Below are 19,646 nucleotides of genomic sequence, written 5' to 3'. Positions count from 1 at the left end.
TTCACTTGGAAGCAATATGTGTGTTCATGGATGGGAGTCCAACACCATGCTCGGGAACTTCGCTGCTTCCGGTATCTTTGGATGAAAACATGCCTGCCTAGGTTACAGATGGAGAAGTTAGCAAATGCCGGATTTGTTTGATTAGCACCATAATTCAGTTAACGGTCTTTGGTTATATACTTGGTCCATTCCTGCTTTGTCGGATATCAGTACTTTCACCACTTTCTTGATTCTGTAGGTATTTAGGCAGTTATTTCATTCGTTCTTTTTCCTTTCTATTTATGTTTCTGGTGAGGGATTTCTCATTTTCTCTTCTCTTCTTCACCCATGTTCTTGATGGATATACATACACATTTAGGCAGTTACAAGTACTTTGTCTTGAGCCAGGCTCTTTTAATCATAGTAAAATGCAGAGTACCAGGTAGTGAGTGAGAACGCTAGTTGTAAATGATCCAACTGCAGGATTTTTCTTTTAGGTTGATAATTATGATACTTTCCCTGAGAACAATTGTAGTCGTTGCTAGTTGTAAATGATCCAACTGCTTCATCGGCCCTCGTTCACTGCTCTCTTCAATTGCAACGTCCCAGTTCTCTCTTTGGTAAAGACGGGGGGATTAGACTACACCTAATTTGTATAATCTTTCTTTTCAAAAGACATGCTATCCATTGATTCTTTTCAAGTCTTTCTGGACATGTTGTTTATACAAATGATTGATTACTTTTCTGTACTGACCTAAGAATATGTCAGCAGTAAGTCTTGGGATCTCAACTGTAAGTCTATGTAACATATTCTTGTTCAAAACAGTTACATATGGGTTAAAACTTCTGCAAGTGTTTGCAGGGGATTCATAGAGAGTTTTTTCTGGCTCAGTGGATACGGATTAATTGAGCCATAGGGGTGTCCATCTAACGACAGGACCATCAGTAGCTGATGTCAATTATGTAGAAATGGACATGTGATAGGTATTAGGACCCCAGGTTATTATTCGCAATGGCTTAAAAAAGGCCAGGTTTATAAGGTGAGAAATGGCATTAAATAAGTTGTTGAGATATCATAAAGAAACTCACGGGGACAGCAACAACTACCATAACAAACTAGTGTAATTGTGCTAAGTACTTCTAGAGTGCTACTTACCTTCAAGAATGATGGAAATCATAGCATAAATAGTCCATCTACACTAACCAAAATGTCTAGAAGAGCCGAGAGACTAGAAATGAAATAGATCAGAGTAGCAAATTGGTGAGTAATTATCAAGAAAAATGAAAGACTACGAAAGAGGAGGTGGAGAGAAAAGGATAAACGTTCCTTTACTAGAAGAAAATTCATCACCGGCGACTACACTGCAATTGTATCATCATGATGATATACAAGATGATTTACTGAGTAGAGTTTGGATTGAGTCAAAGAAGTTATGGCATATTGTTGGTCCAACTATCTTTAGCCGCATAGCTTCTTATTCAATGTTCATCATTACCCAAGCTTCTGCTGGTCATCTGGGTAACCTTGAGCTTGCTGCAATTGCCCTTTCCACCACTGTCATTGTTGGTTTTTGCTTCGGCTTATTGGTATATGACATTCTTAATCTTTTTCACTTACTTTCTCATAAACTCTGGCTTACCATACAATTGTTTTGATTTTTTTGTGTTGTTAAATCAGTTAGGAATGGCGAGTGCACTAGAGACATTATGTGGCCAAGCATACGGAGCTAAACAATACCATATGTTGGGAATTTACATGCAGCGTTCATGTGTTGTTTTGACTATCTGTGCAATCTTACTTCTGCCGCTTTATATATTCACTACACCAATTCTTAAACTCCTAGGACAACCAGATGATATAGCTGAGCTAGCAGGCTTAGTGACAATTTGGTTGATTCCACTGCATTTTGCCTTGGCTTTACAATTCCCTTTACAAAGATTTCTCCAGAGCCAACTTAAGACACCAATAATTGCTTGGGTATGTTTGGGTGCCCTACTGTCTCATACTTTCCTGAACTGGTTAGTCGTTCACAAACTTGGTTTTGGTGTTATTGGAGTTGCTGCTTTGTCAAATGTTTCATGGTGGGCTATAGTTCTGGGATTGTTTTCTTATATTGTTGGTGGTGGTTGTCCTGAAACTTGGACTGGTTTTTCTATGGAAGCTTTTTCTGATCTTTGGGGGTTTTTCAAACTCTCTGTGGCTTCTGGTATCATGTTATGGTATATCATATATCCCTCTTTCTCTGACTCATTTTTGCAAAACCTGTAGATTTTTCTTGTTGAGTTTTGTTGTGCATGGCTTAATTTGATGGTTCATGGGAAATGTCCAGTTTGGAGAATTGGTACTACAGAATACTGGTTTTAATGACTGGGAACTTGAACAACGCTACGGTTGCTGTCTCAGCTCTTACAGTCTGGTGTGCATTCTTCTTATGCTTTGATTCTGATTAGGACCTGATTGCTGCTAATAGATTTTGGTTTGTGAATATGATATCTGATGGTTCACAGTATGAGCATAAATGGATTGGAGATGATGGTTCCACTTGCTTTCTTCGCTGCAACTGGGTAATTGACCATTTGAATCAGATGAGTTAGCAACATGGTAGTCAACAGATACAGTCAATCCTGTGCTTCTAACTTTGTGCCTTATGTTGTTTACCCATCAGAGTAAGGGTTGCAAACGAGCTTGGAGCAGGGAATGGAAAAGCTGCAAAATTTGCTTCCAAAGTTTCAGCAATTACATCTTTAATAATAGGGATATTCTTTTGTTCTTTGATAATGATTTTTCATGAGAAGTTGGCAATCATTTATACCACGAGTGACGTTGTCCTCCAAGCAGTTGACAACCTTGCAATCCTCTTGGCCTTCACCATTCTCCTCAACAGCATTCAGCCTGTCCTCTCAGGTGTGCACCGCTTAGATTTTGCATCTATCTTTTTACATCCCCTCTTAGGATTGGTTTCCAGTTATGAATATTGTGACGTTGTTTTATTAGGGGTAGCCGTTGGCTCAGGGTGGCAAGCCTCAGTAGCTTACATTAACATCGGCTGCTATTACATTATCGGACTTCCGCTTGGAGCTTCACTTGGATGGTTTTTCCATCTTGGTGTTCGAGTATGTATCATTTTCTCTTTAGTACTTCAACTACACCAGTAAATGTTATTGCAAAGGCCAGTTTGGACGAATATTGAAGTACTAACCAAACTAAATGTGAAAACTTGCAGGGTATATGGAGTGGGATGATAGGTGGTACCGCAATTCAAACATTGATATTGATCATAATCACTATGAGATGTGATTGGGATATGCAGGTAAATCCTCGCTTCATGATTATACTGTTTCTAGTTTCCTATCATTCTCTTAATTTTGAACTTACATTTTTCTTTTTTTATCTATTCTTGCATTTGAAGGCTCAAAATGCAAGCTCGCGGATGAATAGGTTGTCAAATTCATCAGGCAAACCATAAAAGCAGCGTTGCTGATTGAGACCAACCAGACCACCGCATTTGATGGTAGGCCACTATATAAGGCTAAGGTCCCCTTAATTGGAGCAATTTTTATTGTACTTTTGAAGGTATTATTGGTATCATATATGGCAAACAGGATCTCACTTGGTCAATCACTGCAACTCTGTAACGTAATAAGCTGCAGCATCATTGCATAAATGATTTCTGGGTCTTCTGTTCTGCTTTCTTTGGAAATTATCAAAAAAAAAAAAAAATTGCACAAAAGAGATTTTGCATACTGTGAAGTTCAATAACTGTACTAACAAATTGTTTATTTTTTCTGACTCAAGGTGACTTGTCTAAATCTGACTAATCTGACTTTAACTGAATAAATTACAGTAGAAAACTTTTTAACTGAAAAAATTACTACTAGTAGAATTATACTAGAAAATTATATCTCAACATTCATGGTGTAGTACAGGTTTCAGTTCGAACAGTTTGATGTCATATTTCATGCTCCATATTTTGGGGCTTTCCAAAGCTTGAATGCAACCTCATGCAGAAACCGATCCGCTGGTATGACGAGATTCCCTCCTTTCTGTGTGATAAAAGGAACAATCAGATTGTTTAAAATTTGAAACCATATTAGCAAATGGAAATGTCTAAAAAAAAGCTTATTCCATCTTTCAAATCTTGCTCAGGACATGCTAGATCAGTAAGACAAATTGATAGCCAAAACAACATCAAACCAATACAAAAAAAAGAAGAAAAAAAATGATGAAAAGAAAACATTTAGATGTTTTTAGTTTGACAATTAAGAACAAGACGGACTAGGAAAAGCTGGAACAACAAGAAATTCATCAAACAATTTTTCTAAGACTACAACAAAACTGATGTCAATGCTAATAATAACCTGGAAAGGGGTCGGAACCTATGCACGGCTAAGGAGGGGAGTTTCCACTTAGACCTTGTCTTTCTGTGGCCAGCCATATCTGGTATGTCCGTTGACAATGGAACAGAGAAGTTCACATGTTCTCAGACTCCATAAATTAAAAGAACACATAGACTAGGCAAAACTACTCAACCCAAGTCCAAAGTTGACAAGCTTCAGCAGTATCCAATCCATCCGTAAGGCATGGCTTCTGCCAGTAACTAGTGAAATATCCTCATAAATTTGACCAGGACTCCATCACTCAGCTGCTACGTTTGACAGGACAGTGGCAACCCAATTCCTCTTTAAACTCACCTTATATGTATGTTCGTAGTAACTCAAATGCTGAAACGATTCAATAACAAAAACACTCCATAACAAAAAAAGTTCAGACGTTACCTAATTATCTGCTAAACGTGATAGATAGCAATCAAAATGACCACATCAATTTTTTCCGGGATCTGTAATCCGATCTTCTCTCCGTAATACCTATCCCCAGAGAAATGAAAAGAAAGATCAAATATAATCACAAATCTAACCTCCTTGATATCTTGGAAAGAAAATATCTCAGCCATATCTTTCCGGGTTACAGCTTCCTGCCATTGTGTGATTAGCATCGGAGAATGGTGCCTGCAGAGCAAAAATTAGCTTGACATATGGTACAAATCTTCATAGCAATACCAGATAGAAAAATTGCACAATTATTACTCACAGCTTACAACAGAAGTACAATAAATGCGCAAGTGTATCTTATGCTTACCTTATGTAATTTAATAAATTAGCTCCCTTCATGGTGTGTGTAACTTTGACGAGGGAAAAGCAAGGAAAGATTTGAGTTTTCCTTTAGTGAGTTCAACTGTAATAAACTGCTATCTTCATCATCTACTGAAGCTCCACAGCTCATGACTACAGATAAGTGTAAACGGGAACCGATTTCTGATCCAGGTTGTGCTATTTGCAATATCCCACCAACCAACGAATTGATACATTCTACCTCATTTCCCACACCCTCTTCTTTGATGACGTTCACCTTCTCACTGCATCCAAGATGCAGAAACACTAAATCAAACTCGCTTGTTTCTAATGTCTCACCTCCATGAAAGCCTAGCAATTTTAGCAACTCACAGGATAGTGGTTCATCAAAAGAAGGCTTGTCCTTAGTCAAGTCGTCAAATTCTAATACAGTGAAACCAAGATATCTTCCAAAAGACTTCACATTTGAATTTGTGGATACAATAGCAGCTTTCAACCCCATAAACCTACAATTTGATAATGTGGACTCAAGTATAAGAAATACAAAAATTACTAATATACTCTGTATAATTCTTTCTCAATGCGACTCTTAAGGTGCTAATACCTGTCTGACATGGTAGACACCGAGGACTCTTTTGAGCATTCCGATGTAGCACAACTTCCTCCTTTCTGAAAATGAAGAAAATAAGTCAATTTACTCCATAAATATCATCAAACCACTGGGAGACAAGACAAGAAGAATGCTAGCACCAGTAACTTAGAAAAAATTACCTTCATTTTGTAAGCATCAAAAGCATCTAATAGTTGCGCCAATTCTCTAACCACTCTCTCATCCTCACTTTCTGCAAGTTATGGAAACTGAAAAAATTATAAAACTACGCACCCACGTTAATACTATATAAAACAGTACATTTTATTCAAAATATATGTTACTGTTGGATCCACGTGAAAGCTTCGTACACATGATTGGTAAATAAATAGTAAAATTTTCTTTTCCCTCTAAAGAATTACTCAATGATGAAAACAACAATATTGCAACATAACAAGGAGTTCATAATCTAGAAAGCAATAGAAGAGCTCATCATAAGGAATCAATTGAGAATGACCAATCTAACTTCAACTGATTTCCAAGCTTATAAGTCTTGAATAAACTGTGCACTACCACGGTACCGAAACATAAGCAATCTTCTTTCCACAATCTTCCTGCAAACGACATGGTACAGGACCATAGGAGTTTTGAAATCCATCATGAAAACTGCTGACCTATCGATTACAAACTCTGACTTAGTTATTCAGGATAGGCTATACTGTTTAAATTTTATAAACTCGTTCCGGCTTATCTACAAAATTTCCAAACTCAAAGAAATACCTAGCTTCCATAATAAACTCAGTTGGCAAGCAGGATGTAAAGTTGACTTGAATTTGATACAAAAACAAAGATGTACATTGGATCACCACGAACTTTGTCAACTAGCTCAATCAGCAAGATTTGCTGATTTTCAGAATTATATTTCGTAAACTCAAATTGAAGAGACTGAACTATCAATGGTTTATTCAGATAAAACAACTCCCTACCAACCAAGGTGCACTCTATCTTCTCGAACCTTGGGTGTAAAATTTCAGAACAAGTGGTGTCTACATACAAGTGCAACATTATAGATGAATCTACTGACTATCTCCTTGTTCATTGTTGAACATGAACATAAATATGAATCCAATTTTTGTTCAGCTTCAATTGGCAAGATGGTTACAGAATAAAGTGTGCCAAATCTTCTTCCAACAGTTGATCCATATGTTATAGTGTTACATAGATCAAAACTAAGGGGGCTAAATTTAAGATTTTGATAGTAACCCACCAATCAATTAGACAAAAAATTGAAACCTCTAAGTTAAAAATGAACCTACCTGAATCAAGTTAAAAATGAAACCTCTAAGTAATTGAATTTGAATCAAGTTAAAAATGAACCTACCTGCATTAGGTGACTGAGCGAGAGATAAGAATCCAGAGCAACCTCGAGAAACGAGATGATGAAGATGAATGTGTGATGATGAGATTTGCTTAACACATCCATCACCATATATTATCAGACTTTTACTTGCTTTGTCCGCCATTATTTCTTCTAAAAAACAAGAAGAAGAGTGCGTAAGCTGATATTACTTCGGTGATTTAGGGGTGTATATGTAGTGATCATACATTCCACTACAATGGGTTCTCAGAAACAACTCGAATCTCCGATTAGAAGTGATGAATATGGTGAAATTAAAGGGTTAGAAGAGGAATTTGAAGGATAGAATATGACAAAGGAAGAAACAGATGAAATTTGTACAGCAGAATATCTCGACAGATACGATGTTGCATATATGCTGAGAACATCGGTTTGGCTTGGCTCCTACGACAGTCGTACGTATCTCCGGCCAAACAACGGTAGAATTTCTCTAGCCGCACAGATGGCCCAACTCATTGACTTAAAAGTCTTGATATTACTTTTTTGTACCCTGTGCTATATATAACTTTTGCCTATCAGCCAACTACCAAAACGTATGATTATCAGTGGGAAAAAAAGTGGAGAAATGTTTGAAAGAGCTTACTAAGTTGCTTCAATTTATTAATTTTTAAAGACTTCTTTGGCACAGTTGACCTGCCATAAAGTGAAGACCCCTGTATAAGACCTTATCATGTCCCTCTCAGTCAATCTCAAAACACTTTCTTTCAACATTATGTTGGATTCAACATTTGAGCTCATCACTCTTGCTTTTTCAAATCCTCATCTCAGCATCTTTGTTATCAGTAATTTGATCATATTGTTCTACTTATTAATGGTAGTCTGAAAACATGCGACGGTGATGATAATTCAACTTCATTCGAATATGAACCAACGATTCGCAAGGTCTCAAGCGTTAACATACAGATAACAGACGAGAAGAATAAACCTGAGAAAACAGGAAGAAATTCGTCACCATTATCATTGTTGGAATTGGATGGCCATCCGGCACATACCAAAAAGTGTTTAGGGGAAAATAAGCAATTTCCTGGTGACCAGAGTGACAGTGGTAAAAGTGATGATTATATTGCGACTAAAACCATCGACATTGTCTCGACCATTAACATACAAATAACAGATGAGGAGAAATCCGGAAATGGAAAAAAAGAATCATCATTGACGTCGGAATGGGATGACCAAATCGTTCATGTCAACAAGTGTCTAGGCGAAAATAAGCAAGCTACTGACGACCACCATGATAATGAATACATTGCCAATAAAATCATTGACATTGATTTTGAATGTGAAGATATAAATAAATGAAGATGAAGATGAACTTAGGAGAAGAGCAGAAGAATTCATCGAGAAGATTAATAAAAGATGGAAACAAGAGAAGTTAGCTACATTAGATTTTAATTTACCACTAATTTGATGCTTTGCCCAACATTTTTGTTTTGTTTTTCCCGATTTTTTTTCCTAATGAGAATCATAGGGTTTTGTTAGCTTACTCACTTGTGTACTGATGGGCAGGATCCGATGACATGATTGGAATGAAATTATCTTGATATTTTGGCGTCATTTGTTTTTATCAATCCCAACCGGCAATGGTTTTTTGACTAATGTTTTGGTGGCATGCATGTTCTTCTCATATGGTTTTGTGTTCCAACCTAAATCGAGTGCATTTCGAGATGTATAATCCCACCATCTACCATTTTGAACATCAACTATTGAACATTATCGGTTGAAAGTGTGAAATTTCGTATTTCGAAATAATCTTATTTTTTATTAACAATGTAGAGTTTTATAAAAGGAATATGTCACAAAAAAGTTAGCCCAAAATTTATTGCCGTTCAATTTTTTTTTGTGTGAAAAAATGACACCGCCATATCATGATAATGCCATTCTAATCATACTATTGGACCCTTCCCTCTAATCAAAAAGGGTATTATTATCTTTTAATTGCATAGGGTGTTGCATGATGAGCCCTATTTTATAGTCTAGTTGAAATTAATTTTTATCCCTCTTTTGTTGGTGTCTATATGGACTACCTTTCTGTTTCGCAAACGTGAATCTTTCATCTTTCTTATTATTTATTTATTTTCACTTTTATAATCATATGTTCCTTCGGTTTTAAGAAGTTAGGTTGAGTTTCTTTTTTGGTCAAAAAAAAAAATAGGTTAGTTCCTTAAGTGGAAAGTCAAATATTGTAACTTTACAATTTTTCTACAATGATGACCACATCTCTCTCGCCGGTGCCACTGTAGTACAGTGGTAAAGTCACTGGGTGAGAATATCAGTGACCTGAGTTCGAAACTCGTCAGCACCAATTCTTTACAGATCAAATCAAAAAAATAAAAATGACCATATCTCTCTCTTTTAATAAATTTGGAGACTATTTCTCCCTCTTGATTTTCTCTTTAAATTTCAAGGGGATTATTTTTTCTTCGTGCGGATAAATTAGGAAAAAACATGAAAAAATAGTTTAATTGATTTTTTTTCTTATCACTAGTGCAAAACCAGATAAGCCTATTTTTTTAAAACGGAAGGAGAATACATATATACTGTTTAAATTTTAGTTTATTTGGAGTGTGAATGCAGAAGATAAGTAGACCCTTTTTCAAACCACATTAATAAAATGCCCCAATTCTTTTGAACTTTAATATATTGCGCATGATTTGACCAATTTTGTCGGGTTTTTTTTCGGGGAATTTTGATAAAGTATCCCCGTTTTTTTATATCCATAAAACTAATGCCCCCGTTTTTTTTTCAAACTTTCTAAAATGCCCTTACCGTTTACTTTCACCCCTGGGCCCGCATAATAGAGTCAACCTTCGTTTACCTAGTCAAAACTGGGTCAAATTATTTAACTATCCTATTAAACTCAAACGCCCTATTATACTCCAGCTTCTCCACCGTTCCTTCACTCTTCTCCATCTTTCTCACTGTTTCCTTCCTTTTCTTATCTCATCTCCTTCACAGACAATAACAACGACAACAACTCGTCTTCTCAATTACTCCAACTCAAAAAAGACTCTTTTTTTCTAAACGTGAGTTAGGGTTTGCATGATGTTAAGAGTAAAGTTAGAGTTTGATTCTGCTAGTGGATCTTCATCTGTTGGTAATGAATGATTTGGTTTCGGTGATTGTGAAAAGGATTGAAAGGGTTTGGTGAAGTCCAATTCGAGTCTGCTAATGATGAGTTAGGGTTTGACGAATCATTTGAAGACTATAACAGAACATAAGCGACGGGTTTGCAATGTAAACAACAATAAAGAAGGAATATGGTAAAGGATTCGAGAAATTGTGGAGAAATTAGTCCACAACAACAAGAAGAAAACTAAATCATGAAGTGGGTAGTTGACTTTGTATATGAATTGATGCTTCTTCATTTTCTATTGATTCAATTTGGGAATTTCTTGAAATAGGGTTCTGATGTTCTTCATGAGATTTGGTATTTTGATTTGAGTAAAGCAGAAATTAATGGGGTTGTGATGATTGCGCTGATGTTGGATGAAATTGGAGCAATTGATGATGATTTAGAGTTCTTAAAAACACAATTCGGGTGGATTTCGTATTCCAGTGTTGAATTGATGAGGTTTGAGGAGCTAGTCATGGAACTGGCAGATTCATCAAGGGAGAGTTCTTCTGAAGCCAACAAGGGGAAGAGACGTAAGTGGTTAAAGTGGGTGGATTTTGGGTGAAATTTGTGAATGGGAAACGAGCAGAAGTTGGGAATCTTATGTTGATATGGGATATACTTGAAGCCATGAAATTCACTCGATTAAGAGGAGGATGCGAAGTCGTTTCAGCTTTGAAGAAGAAGAAAGATAGAGCGAATCTGTTGGTATTTTGAACCAGACAAAGGAAAGAATTTGAGCTATTGATGCCGCGCATTCTGTTGGGTGTTTGGGTTAATCAGCAGGTCGCGTTTGTGTGGTGGTTGTAGCCTAAGTTTGCAGGCTGAATTGGGTTCAAAATGAAGTATTTGATGGAGTTTCAAGACTGAAACTTAGTTGCATTAATGATGTTGATGATAATGAAAACTGTGTTTGATTAAATGATTATGGGTTGTGAATGAATGTGAAATTGCAGGTTAAAGCGGCTCATACAAGTTTTGTGGTTGTTTGCCTGGTGGATTGTTTTGCTGGTGGATTGTTTTACATGGTTTGAGCTGGATTTGTTGATGGCAGAATTTGATGAGATTGAAGGAACTGGAGCTAGAAAACAGGAAAAATGATAATGGTGTTGTTGTGGATAAGATGGTGGTTGAGATCCACAGAAGATGTTGAGAGAAGGGTTCGAACCATGGAGTTGATGCTGCTGTTGTTCTGGTGAGTGAAGGTGGCCTGAGATGATATTGCAGGCAGCTGCTTAGATGTATGCTTAGGTTACATGAGGTGGATATACTGTAGAGAGGTATGACATGAGGTAGAGGAGAAATGGGTTGTTTCCGGAAATTGGTTGTGGTGCTAGATGTTTCATGAAGTTGTAATGTTTAGAAGAGACTGGCAAGGGAAGTAGATGAATACTAGGTTGTGCGGATGTTGTTGTTGCTTCTTGAAATGTTAGCTGAACTAAATGGGTTTGTGATGCAGTGAGAGTCACAAGATGGATTTGAATACAAAAAGTTACAGCAAGAGAAGTTAATGGATGAATTGTGTGTTGAGAGGGTGCAATTGCATGTAGTATCCAGTGGTGGTATGTAAATGAGCAGCTGTTGGTGGTAGTCAGGTTATGCTTTGCAGTACATGGAGTATAAGATGGCTTTGAATACAAGAAGTTACAGCAAGAGAAGTTAATGTTGCAGCTGGATGTTGAGATGAGTTTCGGCAGTTGGTGAGAAAAGACGAAGTTAAAACCATCAACAATGGTAAGAGCTAGGAGTTGCAGGTGAATGAATGTGGTGGACTGGTTTGTACTGTAGAGCATGGTGTTGGTGTTGCAGGCAACAAGAAGAAGTAGAGTTGATTTGGAGCAGCAGAAGGAGCCATTATGGCTGGGACTAGACTCGACTCAGCGTTTCATATCGGTGATTCAAGAAAATCCAACTCTACTCAGGAGGAAGGGTTTTCTGGACATTTTGACCCTGCCACCTAAGCGTTAACAACTGCTAACTGCCGTTAACCGTTTTTTGAATAAAACGGTCAAGGCAAGGGTACTTTAACAAATTTCAAAAAAACGGGGACATTTTTTTAATGTAAAGTGAAAAGTAGGGATACTTTATCAAAAAGCCCTTTTTTTTCTGAAAAAAAGCCTAACGGTCATATGTTGCATACATGATAGTAGATCAGTCCTTGTAAATGAGTTGAGCTACGAAAATGAGACAGAGGCGATTTGATTCGGAATTCAACACCGAATTAAACCTTGTTTATCTTTTTGGACTTCCATTAAACATGTTGCAAGCATAACTCTAATGGTAGAGAGGCGTCTGGTATGTTTTTAGCTCCTTTATATATCTTATTAAGACAATTCCTATGAGAATTTGCTAATATTGTTCTTTGCTCATCCACGTGGGCGAAGAAAGGTGTTTTTCCACTATCGAAAATCTACTCAAAATCAATTAAATTGATCATTAAGGGCCCGCTACCAATTTTTGTATATAAAAACAATAATAACGAATATAATATAATAAAAAAGGAAAAATATCTTCTTATAAAAACTTCAATTGGCAAAAAAGTGTGCAAGAAAAAGTTCAGTCTTTTTTTAACAGTTGATTTATATGCTTTATATGGATCAAAATGAAGAAAAAAAACTGAATTTAAGATTTTGATAGTAACCCATTAATCAATTAGACAAAAAAAAAAATTACCAAACCCATTTCTAATTAAGAAACTACTAAGTTCAGTAATTGATGGAAAAAAATAAGATAGAATTTGAATTGAGTTAAAATTGAAACTACCTGCGTTAGGGTGTTGAGCGAGATATAAGAATCCAAAGCACCCTCGAGAAACGAGATGATGAAGATGAATGTGTAATGATGAGATTTGCGTAAATAATCCATCACCATATATTACAAAACTTCTATTTGCTTCGTCCGCCATTTTTTCTTCTGAAAGCAAGAAAAAGAGTGCATAAGCTGATGCAATATTATTTTGATGATCTGGGGATGTATACGTAGAACGTAGTGATCTACAGTAGAATGGGTTCTCAGGAACAACTCGAGTCTCTGATTAGAAGAGATTAATGGGGTGAAATTAGAAAAGGAACTAGAAGGAGAATAAGAAATAGAGGAATAAACATATGGAATTACGGGAGAAGTTAATTCATCGATAACCTCAATTTAAGTTTTGCACAAATTTGTTTTCTTATAAGCTGTCTTATCGGTACTCAGGTAGCTAATTGAATTCTATAGTGGATTCATAGCAGTATTAATCCCAAATAATTTTTTTCTCCTTGGTACTCTAGGCCACATAACAATTGGGTTGATATCTTTCCAACTACGTATATAACCCAAATGAATCGTGTAACTAATTTTGCCGATCATAATTACTCAAACTTTTATTATCACATTATATTACACACTAGATGTTACTTTTTGAATAAAACATAAAACATAAAAGATAGGGATTAACTAATATATTGTGGATATGTTCTTTTTAAAAATCTCTAAATTCCTACCAAAAATGAGAGCAATGCAAAATAACGATCTTCACTGTCTACCAATCATAATTTCAAGGGTTAAAAATTAGTTGATTTTAACGACCGATTTTTAAAGTAGTAGATAATGGTGTTATATGTCTCGAAACGTGTTCATTTTTGGTAGGAATATAAAAGTTTTGTAAAAGAAACGTATACCAAAATATTCACCGTTTAGGTTTTATTCAAAAAAAAAATCCAAAGTGTAAAATAACGTGAGAATTACAGCGTGGATAAATCCTCCCCCAAATATATAATCGCAAAAAGCATGTGAAAACACTGGGAATAACAAAATACACCACCATATTTTTCTTAGGAAATCTGTATGGACAAACTTAAACACAATTTCAAGAGTTCAACTTAATTAGTCTCAATCAAGGAATAATATCTATAGTTGTATCTCTTTCTCTCACAATCAGAAATTTTATAGAGACTAGTCCGTGAACTTGATTCTCGTGTGAGAGTACTTCGGTGATTCCAAAGATCAATTTCCGAGTAATCAATCAAGTCGTATCCAACAAACAAGGATGGATGTGTCTACTTTCATTGATTTTACGTACTACCTATGATATTTCAATTATAAAGATAAACAATATAACATGGAAAAAAAAATAGCAAAGACACTAAAAGTTTTGTTAACGAGGAAACCGCAAATGCAAAAAAAAAAAAACCGGGACCTAGTCTAGATTGAACACCAAACTTTATAAGACGCTACAGACACTAGCCTACTACCAATTAACTTCGGACTGGAATGTTCTTGAGACCGAATTAAACCCTCACACCAATTCAATTACAGTCGTGTTCCTTACGCCTCTTGAATCCCAGCAGGACTCCGCACAAATGATTCCCTTAGCTAAAGCCTAAGAGTTTCTTCGACTCAATTGAAGACTTTAAACTAATCTGCCTCTCACAGATAAGCCTATACATGTGATTTCCTTTTTGATCGTAGATCAGGGTGAGACTGGAAATCAATAACAATAGACAAAGTCTAGCTAATCTCAAAATCCGGACTTATGCAACCCGAAGTGCATCCTATATTATTATTCACCTCACAAGTATTAAACTTGTGGAATCAACAAAGTCTGAGATGAAGAAAATTTTGATGATTTATATCTATCTTGATTGATGGAGCAAGATCAACAATCAAACGACTCTAGTTTTACAATTAGGACACGCAAAGAAGTAGTGTCGGGATTCAAAGATCCCAGTTGTTTGAGGTTCCCCTTTTATAGACATTCAAAGCATATGTTTCTTTAGGTTTAAGCTAAGATATCTTTGGAACGTAACCGAACAAAAAATATCCACTGTTAGATGAATCTTTGAATCTGATTAACATAAAAAGATATACACTCTGGTTAGGATAAAACGTAACTGGACAATGTACAAAATACCACGCTCAAGAATGGTTAGTCGAAACTATCCAATTGAACTATAAGCTTGAGCATTTTCATAAACACTTAAAACTTTAACTTGAGTCACAATTATATGATCAAATATGTTTATAGTGTTTCTAGAGATTATTCAAATGCTAATTATCTCGGAGAAATAATTTTATGTGCATATGAAGTTAATCGACGTGGTAAGTAGATGTACAAGGTACAAATACTCAACCGGTTCGTGAACATTTAAGTCAAAGTAGGTGTACCGGTATGCATACCTTATAACATGATCGAGTTCCGGAGTTCACAAAACTTTTTCGGTACGTGTAATGGTATGTATACCTTATGACATGACCGAGTTCCGGAGTTCACAGAACTTTTCTGGTACGTGTACTGGTATGGATACCTTTAGATAATAACCAGTTCCGGAGTTCACGGAACTCTTCTAGTACGTGTACCGGTATGGATACCAAAATGGATCCGGGACCAACAGTTCTTTTCTAATACGCGTACTGGTTTGCGTACCAATCCCGCTTCACGAGTTAACAGACTTTTTAAGGTATGCATACGGGTATGCGTACTAAAAGATGTTTGTCGACATATAACTACTCCGTTACGTGTACTGAGTACATGTACTACGGCTTCAGACTTGTAAAAGTTTTCCCAGTTTGTAAGACTGGTATGTATACTGTCTTGTATCCGAAAATGATAGTAGTTCTATATTTCTCTCTAAATCGATACAAAACATTCCCAAATAACATCAATGACATATATTACTGTTCCATGCTATTTTTGAATGATAATTCTTGAATCACTATTTAGATTACGAAAAATAAATTGTTTTTAACCGAAATTCATCAAGTATGAAATTTCATTAAGCTAAGTCATATTTTGAGGACTAATAACAATATATACTTGAATTGAAATTCTTGATATGCTTAAGATAGTCTAATTAGTTACGCGACAACGTCTAATAGATAGAAAGGTGAATATAACTTGAGAAATAGGTGGTTTAGTATTCACTCACATTTTGTTCAAGAAGTTCTCCAAAAGCTTCGGTTGATCTTCTCCTTCAAACGGTAGAACGCAATGGTGATTGCCGTGATGTCCGTTTCTCAACTACATCTTCTATCCTAATCCGAGACTTAATTAATTGTAGATTAGAAATCAAGATAATGTTATGACAACTAAATTTGACAACAATCTTGAGATAGCAACACTTGTGAGTTCGACCGAGCAATGCTCTAACAACATAATTTATTTCTGGATTGAAATTCCCATTAAGTTTGGTATTCGTTTTATAAATCTAGGCAAAAGGGGTTCGATTTTTAAACAATAAAATCTTAAAATTGTGCATGTTCGAAAGAGGCACTGTATAATAAATGGTAAATGTATTTTAGATGTATCTTAAAATTGTGCATGTTCGATAGTATCATGATGTTGTATATATGTTGATAAAACTCAGTGATTTAGATGTTGGTCAGACATGCATTTGGCGATCGGACGACATGTAACCTATCTACCTGTACTCTACGCTCATTTTTTACATTGGTTGCGTGTCGTAAAGGTATTGTTCCATGGCACTCAAAATAGGAACCATTGTGTGCCCAAAAAGTTCATTATTTCAGATCTAAGGCTTAGATGCAAGACTCATAGCGATGTATGAATCCAGTAGATGTGCAACACTATCAAACTCCGTGTAATAAACATTTTAAGAGCTTCAGTGGATAATATAACTGTGACGTGATCACTCTATATTCAATCATGAAAATAATTGTATGCTTAGTCGGTTACTTTTTTCAACTTTGTTAATATGGTTACAAATTTTTCTTGTGGCGAACAAAATCCATATAAGACAAACATATGCATAACCTATTGATTGGCACATGCCCTAGCAAATTGGTACGACCGTTAGCATCCATGTACTTTGATATAATGTTATGCAAACACTATATTACAATCCAATTAATGATGTACTTTGATTATTCCTAATGACGAAGTTGATGAATAGCAAAAAATTATGTTTGTAACTATAACCATAGCATTTTCAATGTTGAATCCTGTTAGCACCTTTGGTGTGCATCTGGCTTCAAATAATTTTAGGTAACATAAACATTGCATTATCAATAAGATCAGTATGCACTTTACTAGTGCAAATTTGTGATATGTCATTTTTATTTAAATCATTGCGAACAAAATCACTTGATTCTGGTGTTTTTAGAAATTTTTTGACTAACCTTTTAGATACGAAAATCCTATGTAACCTGGTACGAAACGAACTTTGGAACTTGTCCTGAAACTTTTTTCATCAATAAAAGTAATCTTCATTTTATGGCCAACAACTTCAACAATCTTCATACAAAGAAATCAAAGATCAGTTCTTTCTTGTTTGAATATTAATTTGAATTAAAATCAAGCACCAAAATTTTATATTCCGACCGATGATACTGTCGTACAGTAGTAAAGTTATTAGGTGATGATAACAATGACTTGATCTTGAAACTTGTTAGCAACAAATCCTTTATGACCAATTTTTTACATGTACATTCTGCATCACTTTCAACGATTAAGTCTATAAGAATTAAAGCTTTTAAACTGAGAAAATATAAGTAGATAACAATATTCCATATCAAGCATACATTACAATAAAATAAAACATCAAATTTGAAATTATGTATCGTTTCAACGATTAAGTCCGTAGTAAGCGTAGATTTTTCAGACTAAGAAGATTTTAATACTTAAATAACAAGTCCTTCTAATTCGTTTATGAAGCTACACCTGTTTTACTTTATTCCATTTATGTAAGAGCACACGAAGCCTAAACCACATACCGCATAAAATGACGCAAAAATAAATAAATATGAATCTTTATAGGGGAGCCCATGATAACTCCTCTATGCACAAGGACTGTAATTCCTTTCGGTTGTTTCAATTTACCTTAACCTAATTATTTTTTAATTTTGCATATTAACGGTAATATTGAATGGAATAAGGAACAATTTTAAAAATAAACAGACACATGGAAACTAAGAAAATATAAGATATGGAAGATGAAAGATAATGTTTTCAGAGCTTCGTTGATATTTGTTTCTGACATGCCAATAAGACTCACCCCCAAACTTACTATGTTCATTGACAACTGCAGTTCGATTGACTCATTTCGTTATTTCAATGCAATCCACATACAATTTACCACTGATTATATTTAATTCTTGAAGTTGAAATAGAAAGAATTTTTTCAAGACACTTAAATACATTGTAATTACAATCATTCATGCAATTGATAATGTAGGAGAGAAAATTGTAGAAAGTGCAAATACAAATAAAATACTTTGGAAGTTTAACAACAACAAAATATATATATATATATATATATATCTCATATTAAACAGTTGCAGTATATTACCTTATTTCAATGCAATCCACATACCATCTACCACTGATTATATTTAATTCTTGAAGTTGAAATATAAAGAAGTTTTTTCAAGACACTTAAATACATTCTAATTACAATCATTCATGCAATTGATAATGTAGGAGAGAAAATTGTAGAAAGTGCAATTGCAAATAAAATATTTTGGAAGTTTAACAACAACAAAATATATACATATCTCATATTAAACGGTTGCAATATATTACCATGTTTGAAGAAAAAAAATTAAACTTGGAATGATGAGATTCAAAGTCAACCTGCATTATGTGTGCAAGATCGTATGTTGTATCTTTTCGTATAATAATCAAATTTTCAAATAAGTGAAATGTTGTACCATAAGGACTAATAGTATTTCTTTGCTCTCCATCTATGATGTAGATATGCCGCATACTTTGAGTATGTATTTTTCTGTCATACCTGTTTTACAACTTTTAATTACCTATATGAAAACCACTGTACTATCCCATGTTACTTTATTTCAAGTTATCTTTTTGTACGTTTCCTCGCAATATATTTTCTCGTTTCGACATTATTTTGACTCATACTCTATCTTTTCCTTTTCGGTTTAGATCATTAACAATTTTAGTCTTTTTGTCGACATTAAAACTCACCCAAGATTTTTTTTTTTTTTATTATTATTGGTGCATCATCACTGGCCATGCTTCTTAATCTTTTTTGTATTATCTTCATATGTCCAAATAGCGAGTATATATCATTCAAACATGGTATCAAGAATACATGGAACAATTTGGATAACTTTGCCTATGTAAAGAGTGGTCAGGATCTGGTCTTGGAAAAGATAAATCCATGGTTGTGGTTATCCAGGACGCACCCTTTCTCTGCACGTGTGTCTTAGATTTTGGGTATATGAATGAGTGAGCGTGGTACCTCAGTCGTTTTCTATAGCTGCCCAAAATACTCTAACCTCGGCTTCTTCGTCTTCCTTTCTTGCATTCATGAAACCAGGAACACGCAGGTTCCGTTTTTATCAACCATGGGAATGTTCACCACGATTTTGAGGATTGCAGAAGTCAAATTAGTTCTCAGATCCATCGGTGCTTCAAAACTGAAACTAACGGGTCCCAATTGGTTAGTAAGCTGTGTCAT

The 19,646-nt window shown here is 35.2% G+C and overlaps 2 protein-coding genes across 2 annotated transcripts; one reads left to right on the top strand and one right to left on the bottom strand.

The window, feature by feature from the left end:
- The first annotated feature begins 1,172 nt into the window (after positions 1-1,172).
- LOC113306907 (protein DETOXIFICATION 27-like) lies at positions 1,173-3,594 on the top strand. The gene is made up of 8 exons (XM_026555823.1): positions 1,173-1,566; positions 1,658-2,199; positions 2,310-2,396; positions 2,488-2,544; positions 2,646-2,884; positions 2,975-3,093; positions 3,204-3,290; positions 3,390-3,594. The coding sequence occupies exons 1-8, from the start codon at positions 1,261-1,263 to the stop codon at positions 3,444-3,446; spliced, it is 1,494 nt and encodes a 497-aa protein (XP_026411608.1). The 5' UTR covers positions 1,173-1,260; the 3' UTR covers positions 3,447-3,594.
- Positions 3,595-3,936: 342 nt separating this feature from the next.
- LOC113305341 lies at positions 3,937-7,221 on the bottom strand. The gene is made up of 6 exons (XM_026554397.1): positions 7,080-7,221; positions 5,896-5,951; positions 5,395-5,635; positions 5,139-5,346; positions 4,896-4,992; positions 3,937-4,023 (listed from the first exon to the last, which is right to left on the bottom strand). Exons 1-6 carry the CDS (start codon positions 7,219-7,221, stop codon positions 3,937-3,939), a joined length of 831 nt encoding a protein of 276 aa, XP_026410182.1.
- Positions 7,222-19,646: the final 12,425 nt, after the last annotated feature.

Source organism: Papaver somniferum, chromosome 8, assembly GCF_003573695.1.
Source record: "Papaver somniferum cultivar HN1 chromosome 8, ASM357369v1, whole genome shotgun sequence".
NCBI lineage: Eukaryota > Viridiplantae > Streptophyta > Magnoliopsida > Ranunculales > Papaveraceae > Papaver > Papaver somniferum.
This window is presented reverse-complemented; position numbering and strand designations above follow the sequence as displayed.

Bases quoted from the DNA above. Each gene is read 5' to 3' on its own strand.
- LOC113306907 (XM_026555823.1), top strand. From the start codon at position 1,261: ATGAAAGACTACGAAAGAGGAGGTGGAGAGAAAAGGATAAACGTTCCT. The intron at 2,200-2,309 runs GTATATCATATA...GGAAATGTCCAG, and splicing joins GCTTCTGGTATCATGTTATG to TTTGGAGAATTGGTACTACA. The intron at 2,545-2,645 runs GTAATTGACCAT...TTTACCCATCAG, and splicing joins GCTTTCTTCGCTGCAACTGG to AGTAAGGGTTGCAAACGAGC.
- LOC113305341 (XM_026554397.1), bottom strand. From the start codon at position 7,221: ATGGCGGACAAAGCAAGTAAAAGTCTGATAATATATGGTGATGGATGT. The intron at 5,636-5,895 runs GCTTACAAAATG...CTTATACTTGAG, and splicing joins AACTATTAGATGCTTTTGAT to TCCACATTATCAAATTGTAG. The intron at 5,347-5,394 runs GTGAGAAGGTGA...GAAATGAGGTAG, and splicing joins GTTTCTGCATCTTGGATGCA to AATGTATCAATTCGTTGGTT.